The sequence below is a fragment of the Bubalus bubalis genome, chromosome 18 (assembly GCF_019923935.1).
Source record: "Bubalus bubalis isolate 160015118507 breed Murrah chromosome 18, NDDB_SH_1, whole genome shotgun sequence".
Taxonomy (NCBI): domain Eukaryota; kingdom Metazoa; phylum Chordata; class Mammalia; order Artiodactyla; family Bovidae; genus Bubalus; species Bubalus bubalis.
Window position 1 is genome coordinate 52,356,545 of NC_059174.1, and position 19,177 is coordinate 52,375,721.

At 45.7% G+C, this 19,177-nt stretch overlaps 1 protein-coding gene and 2 pseudogenes across 1 annotated transcript; all 3 read left to right on the forward strand.

The window, feature by feature from the left end:
• The first annotated feature begins 2,097 nt into the window (after window positions 1–2,097).
• LOC102394606 (very-long-chain 3-oxoacyl-CoA reductase-B) lies at window positions 2,098–14,525 on the forward strand. Its single transcript, XM_006067520.4, has 11 exons — window positions 2,098–2,308; window positions 2,638–2,684; window positions 9,259–9,334; window positions 9,621–9,731; window positions 9,917–9,984; window positions 11,876–11,920; window positions 12,148–12,182; window positions 12,401–12,482; window positions 12,989–13,054; window positions 13,571–13,720; window positions 13,911–14,525. The coding sequence occupies exons 1-11, from the start codon at window positions 2,149–2,151 to the stop codon at window positions 14,013–14,015; spliced, it is 945 nt and encodes a 314-aa protein (XP_006067582.4). The 5' UTR covers window positions 2,098–2,148; the 3' UTR covers window positions 14,016–14,525.
• A 673-nt stretch (window positions 14,526–15,198) lies between these two features.
• Window positions 15,199–16,588, forward strand: LOC102391920 (annotated as a pseudogene).
• A 581-nt stretch (window positions 16,589–17,169) lies between these two features.
• Window positions 17,170–18,969, forward strand: LOC112577641 (annotated as a pseudogene).
• Window positions 18,970–19,177: the final 208 nt, after the last annotated feature.

Here is a 19,177-nt window from a genome sequence, read left to right on the forward strand (position 1 = left end):
GCTTTGCTCACCGAAGCTTGATCTCCCCATGTCGTTCTTTCTCTTTCCTTTTCCTATTCAGGCTGATTCCATTGAGCGCAGGGGCTCTCTGCGTTCACTTTCCTTCCTGGGCTTCTAAGACCCACTCGAGAAGGTGCCTAAGGTGGGGCACCTTCCGCGATTCGAGAGGGCGCCTGCAGCCTACGTGAACAGAGCAAGTCCCGTGCTGGGGCTTTATTGGCTTTCTGGATAAACCAAGGAATATTAGCCTCTTTTCTCTCCTCTATTTTCTTAACTGTAAAATTCTTTCCTTATCACTTTCTCCTTTTATCTATCCTTTTGCCAACGCTGTCCTCCCGAGGGAATCCGTGGATCCTACCGGGGCTGGACCCCGGTAGACTGGAAAGGCCACTAGGTAAGGAACTTGACACAAACAGAACAGAACTCAGAACCAAGAACTCACCCAGGATCCTCGGAAATGGCCAGAAAGACAGTGAGCCCAAAGGGTTCACGGGGCATCACACCTCTGTCTCCTGCTGCCTCCAAAGCCATCAGAAATCCTCTTTGTCCTGCTCTTGCCACCAAATCTGTTAAATAGCACAAAGTCCCAACTCAGTAAACTTAAAGATCAAATTGGCTTTATTCAAGGATTCATGCATCAGGCTACATCCCATCTAGCCGTAGAAAGGATCTCCACTGAGCTGTAGAAAAGGGAAGTTGTTAAAGGCAGAAAGGGAGTTGAAAAAAGGATCTTTTCAGCAAAGAAATTCATTGTTTGAGTCAAGGCTATCCTCCTAAGGGGATAACTCTAGGATGTGGTAACAGTTGCACAATCTTGTGAGTGCACCTAATGTCACTGAATTATGTCTATACTTTAAAAGGATTAAAATGGTAAAATTTATGTTACGTATATTTATTTTACCACAGCAATCGTGTCTAACTCTTGAAAACCCATGGACTGTGGCCTGCCCGGCTCCTCTGTCCATGGGATTCTCCAGGCAAGAATACTGGAGTGGGTAACTATTCCTTTCTCCAGGGGATCTTCCCGACATAGGGATTGAACCGGGTCTCCTACATTGCAGGCAGATTCTTTACTGTCTGACCTACCAGGGAGGCCCATTATTAAATAATAATACTATTTATTATAAGTAATAAATATAATTTATGTTATTAAAGAATATCCATAATTATTAGATGATAATTACAATTTATTATTGTCAAATAATCGCTTTCTAATTGTGGCGCTGGAGAAGACTTCTGAGAGTCCCTTGGACTGCAAGGAGATCAAGCCAGTCAATTCTAAAGGAAATCGATCCTGAATATTCATTGGAAGGACTGTTTCTGAGGCTGAAATTCTAGTACTTTGGCCACCTGATGTGAAGACCTGACTCACTGGAAAAGCCCCTGATGCTGGGAAAGATTGAAGGCAGGAGGAGAAGGAGGCAACAGAGGATGAGATGGTTGGGTAGTATCACCAACTCAGTGGACATGAATCTGAGCAAACTCCAGTAGATAGTGGAGGAGAGAGGAGCCTAGCATGCTATTGTCCATGGGGTGGCAAAGAGTTGGACGCAACTTCGGGACTGAACAACAACAAATTATTCAATAATAAATGCGAAGAACAAGTGAAAAAACCAGAATTTGCAAAGGAGAAGTGAGGAGAAAGGTTACATAGAGCCATTGTAAGGCCTCTGGCTTTCATACTGCCCCGGCACATAAGTTGTAGGTGAGGTTCTTCTGACAAACTGTATTGACAAACCCTGCCTGTGGGACACAACTTGGCGCCTGAACAACGACGTGATTGGTTCCTCGTTTCAGTTCTGGCCTTCACCCACTAACAGCGATATTGAGGTCAGTGACCCAAATAGAGGTTATCTGTGGGTACCCTTTGCCCAGCTCTGTAGATTGAGAGGAGGCTGGATGTATGCTGGCTCTGCAGGCATTGGGAGTGGACTTTGAGCTCAGGGGTGGACCCATCAAGGGGCGGTGCTAAGGCTATGGGCGTGGCTGTTGGTTAGACTAAACTCTCATTGGGCGTAGCTAGAGAGAGAGAGAAGGGGTGGAATGCTTGACTGGCAATGGGCGGGGCTAACGCCCAGGCTTCTAATAGCTGGCCCCGGAAAAAACCCCCTTGGTCCTAGGTCGGGTGATCTGTTGGTTGGGGTTGTGATGGAGGCGGAGTGGGATGCGCTGAGAGTGCTGGGAGCGGTTACAGCCCTGTTCCTGCTGCTGCGGGCGACCTGGGCTGTGGGCTCCATAGTCTATGTTTACCTGCTGCCTCAAGCACGCCAGAGCAACCACTGGCTCCGGGCGCACGGGGCCTGGGCAGGTAAGAAAGAAGGTCTCTGCACTAAGCAGGTAGAGGTGGGGCAGCAGGAACACGGACAGATGACTGGTGAGGACCCCTAGTCAGGGCAGAGGCCAGGGACCCCTGGAAGCATGACGGGTGAAGGCTGGAGATGTATGAAGTCCTCCAACCTGTCCGAGGTGTCAGAGCCCCTTGCCGATGAAAGAGGAGGATGAAAACCAGGAGGGTTGGGTCTCAGTGAGGGGGGTTCCCAGAAAAGGTGCAAAAAGGGACAAGAGGGACATGAAGTGGATGACGGGGGTAGGAGAGGGTGGGGATCCCCTCCTGCCCTTTCCTCCTCTCCTTTCTAGTGGTGACAGGAGCCACCAGCGGCATCGGCAAGGCTTACGCACATGAGGTGAGCCAGGGCTTGGGTGGGTGATGGGAGGGCTTCTCCTGTTTGCCTGTTGTCAGCTAAGTCTATCAGACTGAGAATGGTGTGCTCTCTCTGGTTCCCACAGACATCCTCTCCAGGGAGCCTTTCCTCTGCTCCCCAGGGTGGGGGCAGGTGTTTACACTGGGCTTCTTCTTATTTATTCATTCCAAACATATTTATATAGCACCTCCATGCATCAGGCATCTTCTAGATACTAGGGGGTACAACAGTAAACAAAATAGATTAAAAAAAAAAAACCAGAAGACCTTGTCTTCTTGAAGCTTATGTTGTAGTGAGGGGAGATATGTGTAAGATAAACAAATGAAATGTATAATGTATCAAATACTGGAATAGTTGCTATCTTCTTCTCCAGGGGATCTTCCTGACCCAGGGATTGAACCCAGGTCTTCTGCATTGCAGGTGGTTTCTCTACTGCTTGAGCCACCAGGGAAGCCCACCAAATGGTTATAAGAGTTAAAGAGAGGGACTTCTGTGGTGGTCTAGTGGTTAAGACTGTGCTTCCACTGCAGGGGGCAAGGATTCCATCTCTGGTCCCTGTTGGGGAACTAAGATCCCACATGCCACACGGTGTGGCCAAAAAAAAGAAAGAAAGAAATAGATTTAAAATTTTAAAAAGAGTTAAAGAGAAAAATAAAGCAAGAAAGGAGAAGAGGGAGCCCTGGAGATGTGCAGGTTCCAATTTTTATATAGCGTAATCAAATATGTCACTGAGAAGGCAGCATTGAGCAAAGATGAGAAGGAGATGAGGGATGGAATCTTGTGAATACCTGGGAGAAGGAATTTCCGGGGAGAAGAAATCACCAGTGCAAAGCTGCCGGGAGCCAGCACGAAAGTTCCCACCCATGACAAGGTCATGCGGGAGAGCCCTGTGGGACAAGGCGTGTCAGGGCTCAAGGACGCCCTCCCTGGTCTGCCTGAGCATCTACCCCAAAACCAGAATCTGTTTTACTATTTTATGACTTTCACCAAATCTTCTGACATTAACAGGGGGCTATCCCCGACCACCTTTCTCTGTAAGAAAATCAACTTAAAACTCTAGTTAATAGGTCTCCTGGACATAATAGGAGTGTTTCAATTCAAACCCCTCTGATGACTTTCTAGCTTTCCTGACAGGCTTGTTCAGAATTCACAGCCTCCCAACCATGAGAGGCACGGGAAGCTTAAGATATTCTAGCAATGCAGAGCTTCTCAGAGAGTTAAAATTGTTAAAATAGAACTAGTAGAGGATTTCTTTGTTGAGCTAATGCTTGGTGCCAAGTTTCCATATCCCTTACCTACTGTGTCCCTGGGAGTGTATTGATTAATATAGTTGGTGTATAGAAATGTAAGTAGTAGCTTTAATGTTTGTAACCTTGGACCCTCGAGTTAATTCTTTTCTTGTTATAGCCCACCACACTTTTGCCCTATAGGAATGCAACTTTATCTAATGCTTTCGGAGGGTGGTGCCTGACTTTAGAATAATCACCTTTAGAGAAAAATAAGTTTTCTGAAGAAAGGGTCATAAAATGTTAACAGGACTCCTGGCCAGAAGATGATGTAAATCACCTAAACTTTTGCATATGATAAGTTTGCAGAAAGAAAGCTTGGCTTCGATAAGGATCAAGGACTGCTGACCTTGCATGACTCTACCCCTTCCCCCATTATTCTCTGTGCACAACTTAAGGTATAAAAAGTACTTTGGAAAATAAAGTGCAGGCCTTGCTCACCGAAGCTTGGTCTCCCCATGTCGTTCTTTCTCTCTTTCCTTTTCAGGCTGATCCCCTGGAGCACAGGGGCTCTCTGCGTTCACTTTCTTGCCTGGGCTTCTAAGACCCACTCGAGAAGGTGCCTAAGGTGGGGCACCTTCGCGATTCGAGAGGTCGCCTGCGGCGTACGTGAACAGAGCAAGTCCCGTGCTGGGGCTTTATTGGCTTTCTGCGTAAACCAAGAAATATCAGCCTCTTTTCTCTCCTCTATTTTCTTAAATGCAAAATTCTTTCCTTATCTCTTTATCTATTCTTTTAATCACCGATGCCGTCCTCCCGAGGGAATCCCTGGATCCAGCTGGGGCTGGACCCCGGCACAAAGCCCTGTGGTAGGGAGCATCACTTGTTGGAGAAGCAGGAAAAGGCCTGCTGTGATTGTATCAGAGTCACAAGGAGAGAGAAGCAGTAGGACATGAGGGCAGAAATGCAATTTCAGGACAGATCATGGGGTATCTGGTAGGTTATTGTGGAGACTTTAACATCTACTGAGTGAGATGGGTTCTGAAGGGGGATATGATAGATACTATGGGGGGGTGAGGATGCAAGCACGGGGATCCTGCTTATGCAGGCTCTTGCAAAATCCAAGCAAGAGATCTTGATGACTCATCCAAGCGTGATAGCATCGGGGCATGAGAAGTACTTGCACTTTGGTTTTATTGAATTGTCAGCTCGTTTATTTTGGCTGCGCCAGGTCTTAGCTGACCTGCATTAGATCCCCTTAGCACAGGGAATCTTTGATCTTCATTGCAGCATGCTGCATCTTTTAATTGTAGCATATGAGATCTAGTTCCCTGACCAGGAATCAAACCTTGGCCCCCTGCATTGGGAGCACAGAGTCTTAGCCACTGGGCCACCAGAGAAGTCCCAAATTTTGGATTGATTTTGACATTAGTACTCGTGAATTCTTTACCAGTTGAGCCACAAGGGAAGCCCAAGAATACCGGAGTGGGTAGCCTATCCCTTCTCCAGCAGATCTTCTCAACCCAGGAATCAAACCAGGGTCTCCTGCATTATAGGTGGATTTCTTTTACCAACTGAGCTAAAAGGGAGCCTTGCACTGACAAGATTTATTCTAAAGATTGGAGGTAGAGTATGACTCCAAACCTCTGACCTTATATAAACTGAAAATTTGCTAAACCCTCTTAATTCTTGTAAACATTTTGTAGATATCTTGAGATTTTCTATGTAGACAGACATGTCATCCAGGTACAGACACAATGTTATTTCTTCTTTCCAATTGGCATACATTTTATTTCTTTTCTCTGCCTTATTGTACTGCCCAGGAAATTAAATAGGACATTTAGAGAAGTGTTCTTAGAGGGAAAGCACTCAGTTTTCAACCATTCAGCATAATGTTAGGTTTTTAAAATTCATGTATGTGTGTATGTATGTATTTATATGATCTTTATAAAGTCAAGAGAGGCCCTTTCTATACCTAGGTTGCTAAGAGTTTGTTTTTTTTTTTATCATGGATAGTTGACTTTTGTCAAGTAATTTTTTTGTCTATTGAGGTGTACCAGGGTCCAGCCCTGGTAGGATCCAGGGATTCTCTCGGGAGGACGGCGTCGGCAAAAAGGATAGAAATAGAGAAAGGAATAAGGAAAGAATTTTGCAGTTAAGAAGACAGAGGAGAGAAAAGAGGCTGATATTCCTTGGTTTATCCAGAAAGCCAATAAAGCCCCAGCACGGGACTTGCTTTGTTCACGTAGGCCGCAGGCGCCCTCTCGAATCACAGAAGGTGCCCCACCTTAGGCACCTTCTCGAGTGGGTCTTAGAAGCCCAGGCAAGAAAGTGAATTCAGAGAGCCCCTGCGCTCCATGGAATCAGTCTGAATAGGAAAAGGAAAGAGAAAGAACGACATGGGGAGACCCAGCTTCAGTGAGCAAGGCCCGCACTTTATTTTCCAAAGTAGTTTTTATACCTTAAGTTGTGCATAGAGGATAATGGGGGAAGGGGTAGAGTCATGCAAGGTCAGCAGTCCTTGATCCTTATCGAAGCCAGGCTTTCTTTCTGCAAACTTATCATATGCAAAAGCTTTAGGTGATTTACATCATCTTCTGGCCAGGAGTCCTGTTAACATTTTATGACCCTTTCTTCAGAAAACTTATTTTTCTCTAAAGGTGATTATTCTAAAGTCAGGCACCACCCTCCGAAAGCATTAGATAAAGTTGCATTCCTATAGGGCAAAAGTGTGGTGGGCTATAACAAGAAAAGAATTAACTCGAGGGTCCAAGGTTACAAACATTAAAGCTACTACTTACATTTCTATACACCAACTATATTAATCAATACACTCCCAGGGACACAGTAGGTAAGGGATATGGAAACTTGGCAGCAAGCATTAGCTCAACAAAGAAATCCTCTACTAGTTCTATTTTAACAATTTTAACTCTCTGAGAAGCTCTGCATTGCTAGAATATCTTAAGCTTCCCGTGCCTCTCATGGTTGGGAGGCTGTGAATTCTGAACAAACCTGTCAGGAAAGCTAGAAAGTCATCAGAGGGGTTTGAATTGAAACACTCCTATTATGTCCAGGAGACCTATTAACTAGAGTTTTAAGTTGATTTTCTTACAGAGAAAGGTGGTCGGGGATAGCCCCCCATTAATGTCAGAAGAGTTGGTGAAAGTCGTGAAATAGTAAAACAGACAGATTCTGGTTTTGGGGTAGATGCTCAGGCAGGCCCAGAGGGGCACCCCTCAAGTTCTGGCTCACCTTGCCCACCAGAACTCTCCCACATGACCTTGTCATGGGTGGGGACTCCCGTGCTGGCTCCCGGCAGAGATGATCATATGGTTTTCCTTCTTTAGTCTGATTATATGGTAAATTACATCAATTGATTTTGCAAAACTTGAACTAACCCTGCATTCCTGCAATAAGCCCCAGCTTGAGCATTACCTCTTATCCTTTTTCTATATTGCTGGACTTGATTTACTCATATTTCATTGAGAATTTTTGTGTCTAAGTTTATGAGAGGTATTAGTTTGTAGTTTTCTTGTCATCTTTGTTTGATTTTTGCTTTTGGGATAATGATGACCTCATAAAATAAATTACTTATAGGATTTGTGACCAGAATACCTCAAAGAATGGAGCTGCCATTACTGCAATGGAGTTGAACTGAGGAGAAGACCAGGTTTGGGGGAAGTGGAAAGGACTCTAGTTTTGGACATTCTAAATTTGACATTTTGGACATTCTATCTTCCTTGGTGGCTCAGATTATAAAGAGTCTGCCTGCAATGCGGGAGACCCAGGTTTGATCCCTGGGTTGGGAAGTTTCCCTGAAATAGGAAATGGCAACCTACAGTATTCTTGCCTAGGAAATCCCATGGACAGAGGAGCCTGGTGGGCTATATATCCATGGGGTTGCAAAGAGTTGGACATGACTGAGCGACTAACACACACATTTGAGACACCAGTTAGCTATCCAAGTTGTGAAGTTCCAGAAGTTGGAAATGCCATTCTGGAGTTCAGAATGGGTGGAGATAGAAATTGAAGCATCAACATCATAACAATGCCATTTAAAGTCCTAAGACTAGGGGGCCTCCCTAGTGATCCAGCGGTAAAGAATCCATTTGCTAGTGCAGGAGACGTGAGTTTGATCCGTGGTCTGGGAAGATCTCACATGCTGAGGAGCAACTAAGTCCATGCCTCACAACTACTGAGCTTGTGCCCTAGAGCCTGGGAGCCACAGATACTGAGCCCATATCCTGCAACTACTGAAGCCCATGTGCCTACAGCCTGTGCTCTCCAACAAGACAAGCCACTACAAAGAGAAACCTGAGCACTGTGACTAGAGAGTAGCCCCTGCCTGCCACCACTAGAGAAAAGCCCACACAACAATGAAGACCCAGCACAGCCAAAAATAAATAAATACATAATATTGTAAAAAATAAAGTCCCAATACTAGAAGAGATGCCCATGGTAGTGGGTGTGGATGGAGAAGGGGAGCATAGTCTGAATCACCCCAAAGTGCTCCCTGGAGCACTCAAAGTTAAGAAGCACAGAAGATGAGGCACATGATCTGAGCCAGAGCAGGAGGGAAACCAAGGTTGGAAGAGATGTCTGGGAAGCCAGGGGAAGAACGTTGCCTGGAGGAGGGGGTGATCGTGTCAGCTACTGCTGGGAGGTGCTGAGGACAGCACTGGGTTTACGACTGTGGAAGTTACTGTTGACCAGAGTGGTTTGGGTGGCACAGTCGGGGCGGGAGTCCAACTGGAGTGGGTACAAGCAGGCCCGGGAGAGAGCCAGGGTAAGCAGTTCTTAGAATGTTGAGTAAAGTGGGGTGGCGTGATAAGAAACGGGGAATACGGGGGAACAAAGCAGACCTTCTGGCAGGTCTGCATGTTGAACGGGAATCATCCAGAAAAGAGCGCGATGCAGGGGGAAGATGGGAGAAAGCTGCAGCCATGTCCCTGAGTGGGCACGAAGGCAGGGGAGGCTAGTCGTTGTTTAGTCACTAAGTCATGTCCGACTCTCTTGTGACCCCATGTAATGTAGCCCTCCAGGGCCCTCTGTCCATGGGATTTCCCAGGCAAGAATACTTCATTCGGTGCACCCTGGACTGTGTGCTGTCCTTTAAGCTAGCCAGCCTTTGTGCAAGGGCCTCTGCACTTGTTGTTCCTTCTGCCTGGAATACTCTGGCCCCAGAATGCATGCTCCGCGAGGGCCGACTTCCCTTATTTCTCTTTTATTCACCTCTGCATCGGCAGCACCTGCAACAGCGCAGCACACTGTCAGCACACAGTAAATATTTATGGCTTTCGTGAATAAATAAACGAATGCATCTCCTGCAGCTCGCCTGGAGAGGTCTGAACGTCGTCCTCATCAGTCGAGACCTGAGCAAGTTGAAGCACGAGGCAAAGGAGATAGGTGAGTAGAGGAAAGGAGGGGAGCTCGGAAACGCGGCCCTCCTGGCTTAAGGGCTGAGGTTGGACTGGGGGTGATAGGGGCGTGGTCGGAGGCGTGGTCGGGGCGTGGTCGAGGTGGGTGCAGGGAGCACGCTCCCACTGCCTCTGGGGCCTCCGAAGGATGGGGTAAGGGCCTGGGGCTGAACTGAGACTGGAGTGAGATGCAGGCAGAGATGAATTACAGCCAAAAGCCTGGCTCCCACTCCGCCTCTCCCCCTCGCCCCCTCAACCTCTCACACACTTCCCAGAGCGGCTTTACGGCAAAAGCACACGAGTGATTCAGGTGGATTTCACCGGGGGCTTGGAAATCTACGAGACCATTGAGGCAGGACTGAAGGACCTGGAGATCGGAGTATTGGGTATGTCCCCGAGCCCGTTGGGAGAAGCACTGCTCTCAGTCGCCCCCACCCCCCCAACCCCCGGGCTCACCCTGACCCCGGAACACTCTTCTGGTCGCCCTCTCTGGCAAACACTCCCCTTTGCCCCCGCCCGGTGTCCCTGGGACTGTTGGAGTGACACAAGCACTTTGTCCCCTCTCATTCAGTAAACAACGTGGGCCAAAAATATACACCCCACATGAGTAAACTGCTCGACTGTGAGGACGTGGCCAAAGTGAGTAACACCGAGAACTAGTCCGCCGGACCTCCGCCTTACACTGCTCCCTCTGTTGGAAAACCCCGCGCAGTACACTAGCTTGATCACGTGGAGAGCTAGGGAATCTATGTTCTCCTTCCACGGGGCGCCCTTCTGCAGTGCTCAACCAGGACCGCTGTCTAAATTGAGTCTGGTTCTGCCCGTTTTATATTCTCCGATGCTAACTTTCTGGAGAAATGACGGACTTCCCTGGCGGTCCAGTGGTTAAGACTCCATGCTTCCAATGAAGGGTTGGGGTGGCGGGGGGTGGGTTCTGTTCCTGGTCAGGGAAATAAGACCTCACATGGCCAACAGTGTGGCCAAAAAAAGAGTAGGGGGCGGGGAATGAGCCACGTGGGAAAATCAGCGCTTCAGTCTCATATCTATAAAATGGGCATCAGTGTTTTTTGCTGACCTCGTAGAGCTGATAAGATAATATCAGCTGATAAGACAACATAAGGCACATAAACCTAAGTTGTGTGCTCCATAAACAAAACAGGAGATCAGGATGGCTTTTAAATTCTCTATTGTTAGTTCTAATCATGTTAGTTTAAGACGTATGTTGTGGGAGTGGGTCGGGTAAAAGTATCTAAGGCCTTGATAAGACTAGAGAGTGGGGGCACTCTCCGTCCCCCTTCTGATGTCTGTGTCAGAAGCTTTCCCTGTCCCTTTATCGCGTTAATAAAACTTTGCTACACACAAAAAAATAAATGAATAAATTCTAAATATTATTATTTCAAGAGGAATGCATAAGGGAGTGGGAGGGAGGTCCAAGAGGGAGGGGATATATGTATACACAGAGCTGATTCACTTCGTTGTACAGCAGAAACTAACACAACATTGTAAAGCAATTATGCTCCAATAAAAATTAATCTGTGATAACAGAAGTCAGAAAAGGAAAAGAAGGCACAGGCTCATTTTAGAAAATGCAAGGAGAATCAGCCTGTGTATTCTGCCTCTGGTATTAGAGGAAGTTGTGACTGAAGACTAACCCTGCAAATGAGAATGAGTAGGAGAGCTGGATAAAATAGTTTTAAAATAACTGTTTGAAGGCATCAACCTACTAAGGCAATGAGGAATTGTCACATCAAGATTTGAGGGAAGAGAGAATCCAAGAGAGGTGAAATCTGACCTTTGAGAATGTAGAGTCTTAGCCACTGGACCACCAGCGAAGTCCCAATACTTCCTTTATGTGGGTAGAAGCTTAAGATTTGTGTTCAGCTTTTACTCTAAGATTTGTGCACTTTGGTATGTATATGGTATGCATTTATAAATAGTTTACTGATCAGAAAATCCAAAGAGAGAAGTTTACGAAATGAAGGTGAAAATCTCCCTTCTCCCTTTAATCTTCCCCCAAAGCGCCCCCCAGTTTAAAATAGTGATAGATTTTTCTCTTTATGCCTACAGAAGGATGTATGTGTAATTTTTACCCAAATGGCGGCAGCCTATTGTTCTGCACTTTACCTTTCACAAGTAGACATGTATCTTGGGGATCATTTTAATCAGAATAATTAGCTGATCTATTCTTTTTACTTGTTGTTCAGTGGTCTATCCATGGGCTACCCAGTGTTTATTTATTCATCCCAGTATTGAAGGATATTCAGGATGTTTCCTGGTATATCTGACTACAAATTGTGTTATAATGTATTTTTGGACATATGCATTCCCCACATATGTGAGTGTCTTAGAAAGGAATACATTTCCAGAAGTGGAGTCGATGCGTTGAAGTTTATGTGTATTTTAAATTCTAGTAGATGCAACTTTTAAAAACTGTGTTCCACATTAAAAGAAAAGTAAGCTAGAAAATATGGGAGTTGTGGCAGAGTTGTGGTGAAGGAAAGGACTGATTGGTTCCATTTTCTTCCCTTAGAAACTCCAGGATATTATGAACTGCAACATGATGTCTGTGGCCCAGGTGAGTCAGGGCTAGGAGGGACTGGGTTCAGAGTCAGCGTAGCTCTGACCACTCTGGGTGGTCCTCAATATCCCCCAGTACTGGACTTGGCATGGAGGCAGTGCCAGCGGAATAGTCCCTGATGGAAAGTAGGGGGACAGGAGTGAACTTGAGGAGGGGGCAGGAGTCTGGGCAGGTGAAGGCAGTGGAAAGAAGGAAAGACAGGATCCTCTTCATTCGTCCTGCAGATGACTAGAATCCTCCTGCCCCGAATGGTCAGCAGGTAAGAGGCAGTCTCTTTGCTTTTCACTCTGGATCTTTCCCCATCCAACCTCTGGCTATTTCTATTCTCCAGCTCTCCCATTCACATTTCCAACTCTTCCCTATCTCTCTGATCTTTCTGATTAGCATAGCGACTAAAGGGTGGGGAGGTGGGTAAATCACTGAGACCCTCTTCCCCGTTGGTAGTGACTGCCTTCCAACTAATGCTTCCTCCTCCAGGGGCAAAGGCATCATCATCAACATATCTTCAGTAGCTGACAGGAGGCCCTGTCCAAATTTAGCTGTGTATGCGGCCACCAAGGTACCCAGACCCAGAGACCGGGCACAGGCTGGCTGCCATGCTGTTATTCCTACAGTAGCCCTTAATTCTGGCCCTGAGGTTATGGTGGAAAAGACCCGAATGTGTGTGTGTGTGTGTGTGTGTGTGTGTGTGTGATGTTTCACCAGAGTCTGAAGCTATTAATAGGTCAGATATCTGGGGCACAGTCCAGTGCGCAAGTCAGATTTTGTGTTTTTTTAAGAGCAAAGAAAGCTAGGATTTCGAGAACCGGTTAGGTGGGAGGAGGTCAGGGAATACACAGAGAATGGCGCGGCTGGAATGGAGAGTGAGGAGTATGGGAACAAAAGGAGGGCTTAGAGCAAAGAAACTTTCGGGTGTTAAGGTGAGAACTTGAGCCCTGAGGGAGGGGCCCCTCCGGGAACGGGGGAATGTTCTAGGATACGGATGGCACGACGGGACAGGGGGCGGGCTGGAGGACTCGACGCGGAAAGCTCGTGGTCCTGGGACCCTCCTTTCCTTCTCCGCAGGCCTTTGTGCGAAGCTTCTCCGTGGCCTTGGGGGCAGAGTACCACTCCAAAGGTGTCATCGTGCAGGTGCCTGACTCCGGAGGGAAGGAGCTCGAGAGGGGCAGGAGTGGCAACTCTTGAGGGGAGGGCTCTGAGGGAGGAGGAGCTTGGATTCAGTGGAGGCTCCTAGGAGGAGGGGCGGGCTGGGAATGAGGTGGGGGTGAGGTCTGAAAGAGGACCACGACTCAGTCTCAAAAAGCTTCGGTGGATGTAAATCAACTATACTTCAGTAAAATTTAAGAAAGAAAGGAAGGGAAGGGAGGGAAAAAAAGAAAAGAGGGAGAGATAAGAAGGGAGGAAGGAAGGAAAAGAGAGAGAAAGAGGGAAGAAGGAAGGAAGAACCTTTTTTAAGAAAAAGCTTCCGTGGCAGGAAAGTCGCAAGGGGTGGGTTCTCGAGGGGGCGTGGTCCTGGAGGCGTGGTCAGCACATATCTGGGGGCGTGGTCCGCAAGAGGGGTGGGATTCAGGGATTCTCGGAGAGGGCCCGGGAGTTTAGGCTTGGGCGGGAAGGGAGTTCTTATCTTGGCCCCTTTCCTACCTGCAGACAGTGAGCCCCTTTTTGGTTGAAACAAATATGACCTATCCCTTGAAAAAGGGACTGCTCGTAGTGAGCTCCGAAGACTTCGCTCGGCAAGCATTGGACACGCTTGGCCTCACTTCCGAAACCACTGGGTGCCTCAGCCACGCTGTACAGGTGCTTTCCTGGGGGCAGTCCTAGGGTGCGAGCTGGATGGAACAGCCCCTGGTGCGGGTCCACTAGTCCTCAGAAAGGGGGAGACGGACAGAGAAGGGGAGGGCCCCTAGCCCGGGCTGGGGAGCCGGGAGAGGAGAGGGGAGACTCAAGAATGGGGCGTGTCTTGATCCTTGGTACCTCTCCTTCCCAGGATTTCCTGCTGACCATGCTCCTGCCCAGTTGGTTTATCAGTCCTAGAGGACTTTTACTGTTGGAGAGCCGTAATGTAGCAGGATTCCTTTCTCAAAGAACTTGACTAAAGGCCTTGAAGGCGTGACCGCATGTCTGTCGTCCCCCACCCCTTACCAGAATCCTAAACCAGAATCGTTGTTAGGGAGACCTCCCACCGGACAAACAGACCAGTGGAATGGAATTGGTCTTCCAAATACCCGGACATTAGTGACAACCGCAGCAGCTCAACTCTCTGGCAGCAAAATGGAGCTCTTAATATGTGCCGCTAAGACTAGATAGATATTTGGAGAAAAACACATATACACACACACATAATATATATGTACAAATATAGCTTGTAGCCATGATGGCTGCACAACTTTGTGAAATACTAAAACCCACTAAATTGTACACAATTAAAAAGGGTGAATTTTATGGTATGTGAATTAAATCTCGATAAAAATACTTTTAAAACAGAGAGCCCCTGTGTATGTATGTATGTGTGTGTATATATATATATATATATGTATAAAGTTGGGTTTAGTTCTCACACCATGTACCTGCATAAACTCCAAATAAATTAGAAATCCCTAAATCTCTGTGTGAAAGTGGAAACACATCAACTAGAAGAATCCATGAATGAATTTCTTTCCATCTTGAAAGGGGGAGAATCTTTTATTATTAATATTGAAAATTAAAAGCAGCAAAAAAAAAATTGAACTGTAGTTAATGACATACAGGCTGATTATTTAGGAAAAGTGTACTGATGTCTGCAATTTACTTTGAAATGCACTGAAAAGTTAGATGGATAGAATAAATAGAAATACGGTTAAACAAGTATGGCAAAGTGTTGGTAACAGAATCTAAGTGGTAGACACATGTACACCTCTTTCAACTTTCTTGCATCTTGAAATTTTCCATAATAAAATGTTGGGAGAAATCCAGGAGCAATAAAATTAAATTTTTAAATAAAACGACTTAAGCAGATTTAGAAGTCACTTAAGATGATATGCTTTTTATCACATTTCCGGTGAAGGACAGGCTCGGAACCCTGGAGAAGAAACGGACTTCTTTGAGGCGAAGCGCGGATGTAGACCATCTAGACCATCGAAGAGCCGTCGTTCTTAGCACTCCTTGGTGCGGGTGGTTGTGGGTAGCGCTCAGAGGAAGGAGGATAAACAAGGGCGGGCACCAAGCTGAAGCAGGTGGAGGTGGTCGTGCGATCTGGGTGGCACTGCAGGCCTTGTGTCCGGACCTGAACCTGGACGAGGGGAACACAAGCTGACTCCGCCGCCATCCAGGACATCCTAGAGGAAGTTACACACTGGTCGGCTTGTTCGTTATCTGTCGCCTGCCTCAAAAGCATTATCCTCACAGTTGGAAACCGTACCTTGGAAGGAAATTAAGCGAAACGCAGTTTTGATGTGTCTACTGTAATTTTCAAAAAATTTGAGCCAATTTTTAAAGATGTGTTTCAAAATCCATGTGAGGAGCCACCAAAGTTACCACGAAGCAGGAAGCAGAGGATTCCTTGCAGTGTTAAGGAGCTTTTTAATTTTTTTTTTTTTTGGACACTTTGTTTATACTCAGGATAATTTTCATATGATTGGAGATGATTCAGTAAACTTTTATCATTTCCTTCTGTGCTGCTTGGATCTGATTTTCGCCAGTGACATTATATGCCCAAATAGATGAGACTCCTTGAACTAATCTTTAAAGGTTTACCATCCTGGTTTTCATATTGCTGATTTTAGAGCTTCTGTGTAGCCTCGCTGCATCACTGCTATACTGTGTGAACTATAGCCAGAGGGATAAAAGAACACTACTTTAAGCCGTGTGTTTCAAAACTATTTGACAGGAAGACTTTAAAGGAGAGAATGCCTCCGGGGCCTTTCCAGTTTACTGACAATAGCGAAGCAGTGAACACGGAGTGTGAAGAATATGTTTTATCTGTTGGTGGTTATGATGAGAAGCTCTTTTGGGGAGAATATGCAGAAGAGGAAATAAACTCCTGGAAGGTCCACTGGTGATGCCCTGTTTGGAAACTGACAACCCAGACTACTGTGGCCTGTAACCGTCAACAATACTTTGAGACAAACAAACGTTATTTATACCTTCTACCCTACTGACAGGACAGAAGTATTTAAGAAAAAAAGTAGAATCATTAACTCCTGTTGCTTCAGTCACTCAAAGTGTGAGCTGATTACAGAGTATTGTGGCTGGATTGAAAAATGCACCAAGTAACCAAGTTATAAATACTTTTGAGTCTTGTTTGTGTAATCCTAGGGAAAACATAATGAAACATAATGAAACTCTGCCAACACTATACTCAATCAACAGATGAACAGCCAGAATCTTGCATATACTTCGCTGTAAACAAACAGGAACTTGCAGAAATTTTGTATTATAAAATATTAGAGACCGCAATGGTTCAGGCAACACAAAAGACTTCATGGAATAGACATGTCAGTTATTTTAGAGCAGGATATATATTTTTCAACATTCCTTGATGGCCTGTTGTTTGGAAATTGTCCTCTTTGCCTATAGCTCACTTCATACTTTTCTCTGGATTGCTAAAGTTTTTAATCTGTGGCCATTTTATTTTTATAAGGTTATAGAGGTGGTGGAGTGACAGTGGAAACAGTGACAGACTTTATTTTCTTGGGCTCCAAAATCACTGCAGATGGTGACTGCAGCCATGAAATTAAAGGATGGTTGCTCCTTGGAAGAAAAGCTATGACAAACCTAGACAGCATATTAAAAAGCAGAGATATTACTTTGCCGACAAAGGTCGTCTAGTCAAAGCTATGGTTTTTCCAGTAGTCATGTATGGATATGAGAGTTGGACTATACAGAAAGCTGAGTGCCTACTAATTGATGCTTTTGAACTGTGGTGTTGGAGAAGACTCTTGGGAGTCCCTTGGACTGCAAGGAGATCAGACCAGTCAGTCCTAAAGGAAATCAGTCCTCTGGGAAGACTGATGCTGAAGCTGAAACTCCAGTACTTTGGCCACCTGATGAGGAGAACTGACTCATTGGAAAAGACCCTGATTTGGGGAAAAATTGAAGGCAGGAGGAGAAGGGCATGACAGAGACTGAGATGATTGGATGGTATCACCGATTTGAGGGACATGAGTTTGAGCAAGCTCTGGGAGTTGGTGATGGACAGGGAAGCCTGGCATGCTGCAGTCCATGGGGTCACAAAGAGTTGGACTCGACTGAGCGACTGAACTGAAGTGATAGAGGTAGTGATCTGCTCAGAAGAGGGACTCTCCAGGGACATGGTGAAACACCTGAACAGCATCAAAGAACAGATTTTAGAGAATTTAGTATGGAGTCATGATTCTGCACTGTGGGAGGCTCTTCATGCTTCTGCAAAGTTCCTACCTGTGATGAAGTTATATTCCCAAATAATTTTGAAACAGGAGGTAGGGACATCTTTCCCATGATGCCAGTGTCTCCTGGGTCAAAGAAATGGATGACCTTGTCATCCAAGGGTCAAAGAAATTTGGACTGACAGTGGAAGTCTTCAAAAGGGTAGGGAGCTGTTGTCTCCAGTTTCTGTCCATGAACGCTACAGTTCTACAGCTGGGAGTGCTAAGACACTTTGTGGGGAAGACTCCCCACAAAGGAAATGCATAAGGACAGGATCATAACAGAGGGAACAAAATAGAAATTTGTTCCTTCTTCAAGCATTACCACTGAAAATATGTCAGTTTCACCCAGGCAGAGTCTTCTGTTAATGGCCAGAGACATAGAATAGGGACAACAGGACATAAAATTACAGTCCCATTGCATACAATCCAGCAAATGATGCTGGATCGATCACACTGATATCAGTTTCCATGGATGGGTCAGTCCTTATGCCAAGGAGTGCTCTGCTGTCTAAATTCAGTGCAGCGCTTCTAAGAGTTTGAAAGATATCAACTACGTGATAAGGCAAGGTGAGCACAGAACCAAGAAATGGGCAATAGGGACTTCCCTGTTGGTCAGCAATTAGGACTCTGTGTCTCCAATGCAGGGGACACAGTTTCCATCCCTGGTTGGAAAACTAAGGTCTTACGTGCCTTGGCCAAAAAATATAAAAGCAAGCAATAGCTATTGATGGTGTTGTAGAATGATGATGTGTTACTTAAATAACTATAGGATGTTGTCAGTGAAAGAGCAGATCATTAGCCCCTCCCCATTTCTATGATAAAAGCACTTTCAGGATGTTTTGCAGAAAGTTGGGGCTCTGTTTTGCAAAACATTCAGCTCTTGTAAGTAGTAAATATCACTGAGTTACAAGAAAACTTGCATCAAAATTAAGCGGGATTTTTTTAAACATTTGTCCAAAATGTAGTTGCAGATATATTTGAGTTGGATTGCAAACAAATGTTTTAAGTACCTTCTAAACATGTTAATAGTCATAGTTTTTCTTTTTTTTTTTTTGGCCACACCATGTGGCCTGAAGGGATAGATCTTAGTTCCCTGATAAGGGATCAAACTCTTGGCTCCTGCAGTGGAAGCAGGAAGTCTTAACTCCTGGACCACCAGGGAAGTCCCAAAGTTTTTAACATATTTGTTCTTTGGGTTTTTCAGATGAAGTAAGGGGAAACTTTATCATTTTATAGCCCACTTTTTAAAATAATCAAATGTCTTCTCCTTCTAGGCTTCATACTATGAGGGTGAATAATCCGTTTTTGGCAAGTATGCTTTGAGAGGCTTATGTTCCCAGTTTAATGTTGGGCAGGAGTCGGGTCCCATAGCATCTAGGGCAGAGGAGATGCACCAGCCGTCTTTGACCCAGTGTGGTAACTGTACATCCAGGTGCCAGGACCATTCTGGGCTGTCCAGACTCTTCTCATGCCCTTCCTCTCCTTGAATAGAGGTAGATTTATACCTGAACCCCTTCACAATCTCCACGACTTACTTTCCAACCCTAAGCCCTCTTAGCCTGGTGTCACAACCTAGCAAGAGAGATACTTTCTCCTTTTTAAAATTACTATCATTTTGTTTTCTAAGCCATTAACTTAATTATATATGATTATATTATGTCATATCGGAGAAGGCAATGGCAAGCCACTCCAGTACTCTTGCCTAGAAAATCTCATGGATGGAGGAGCCTGGTAGGCTGCAGTCCATGGGGTCGCTACAAGTCCGACGCGACTGAGCGACTTCACTTTCACTTTTCACTTTCACACAATGGAGAAGGCAATGGCAACCCACTCCAGTGTTCTTGCCTGGAGAATCCCAGGGACAGGGGAG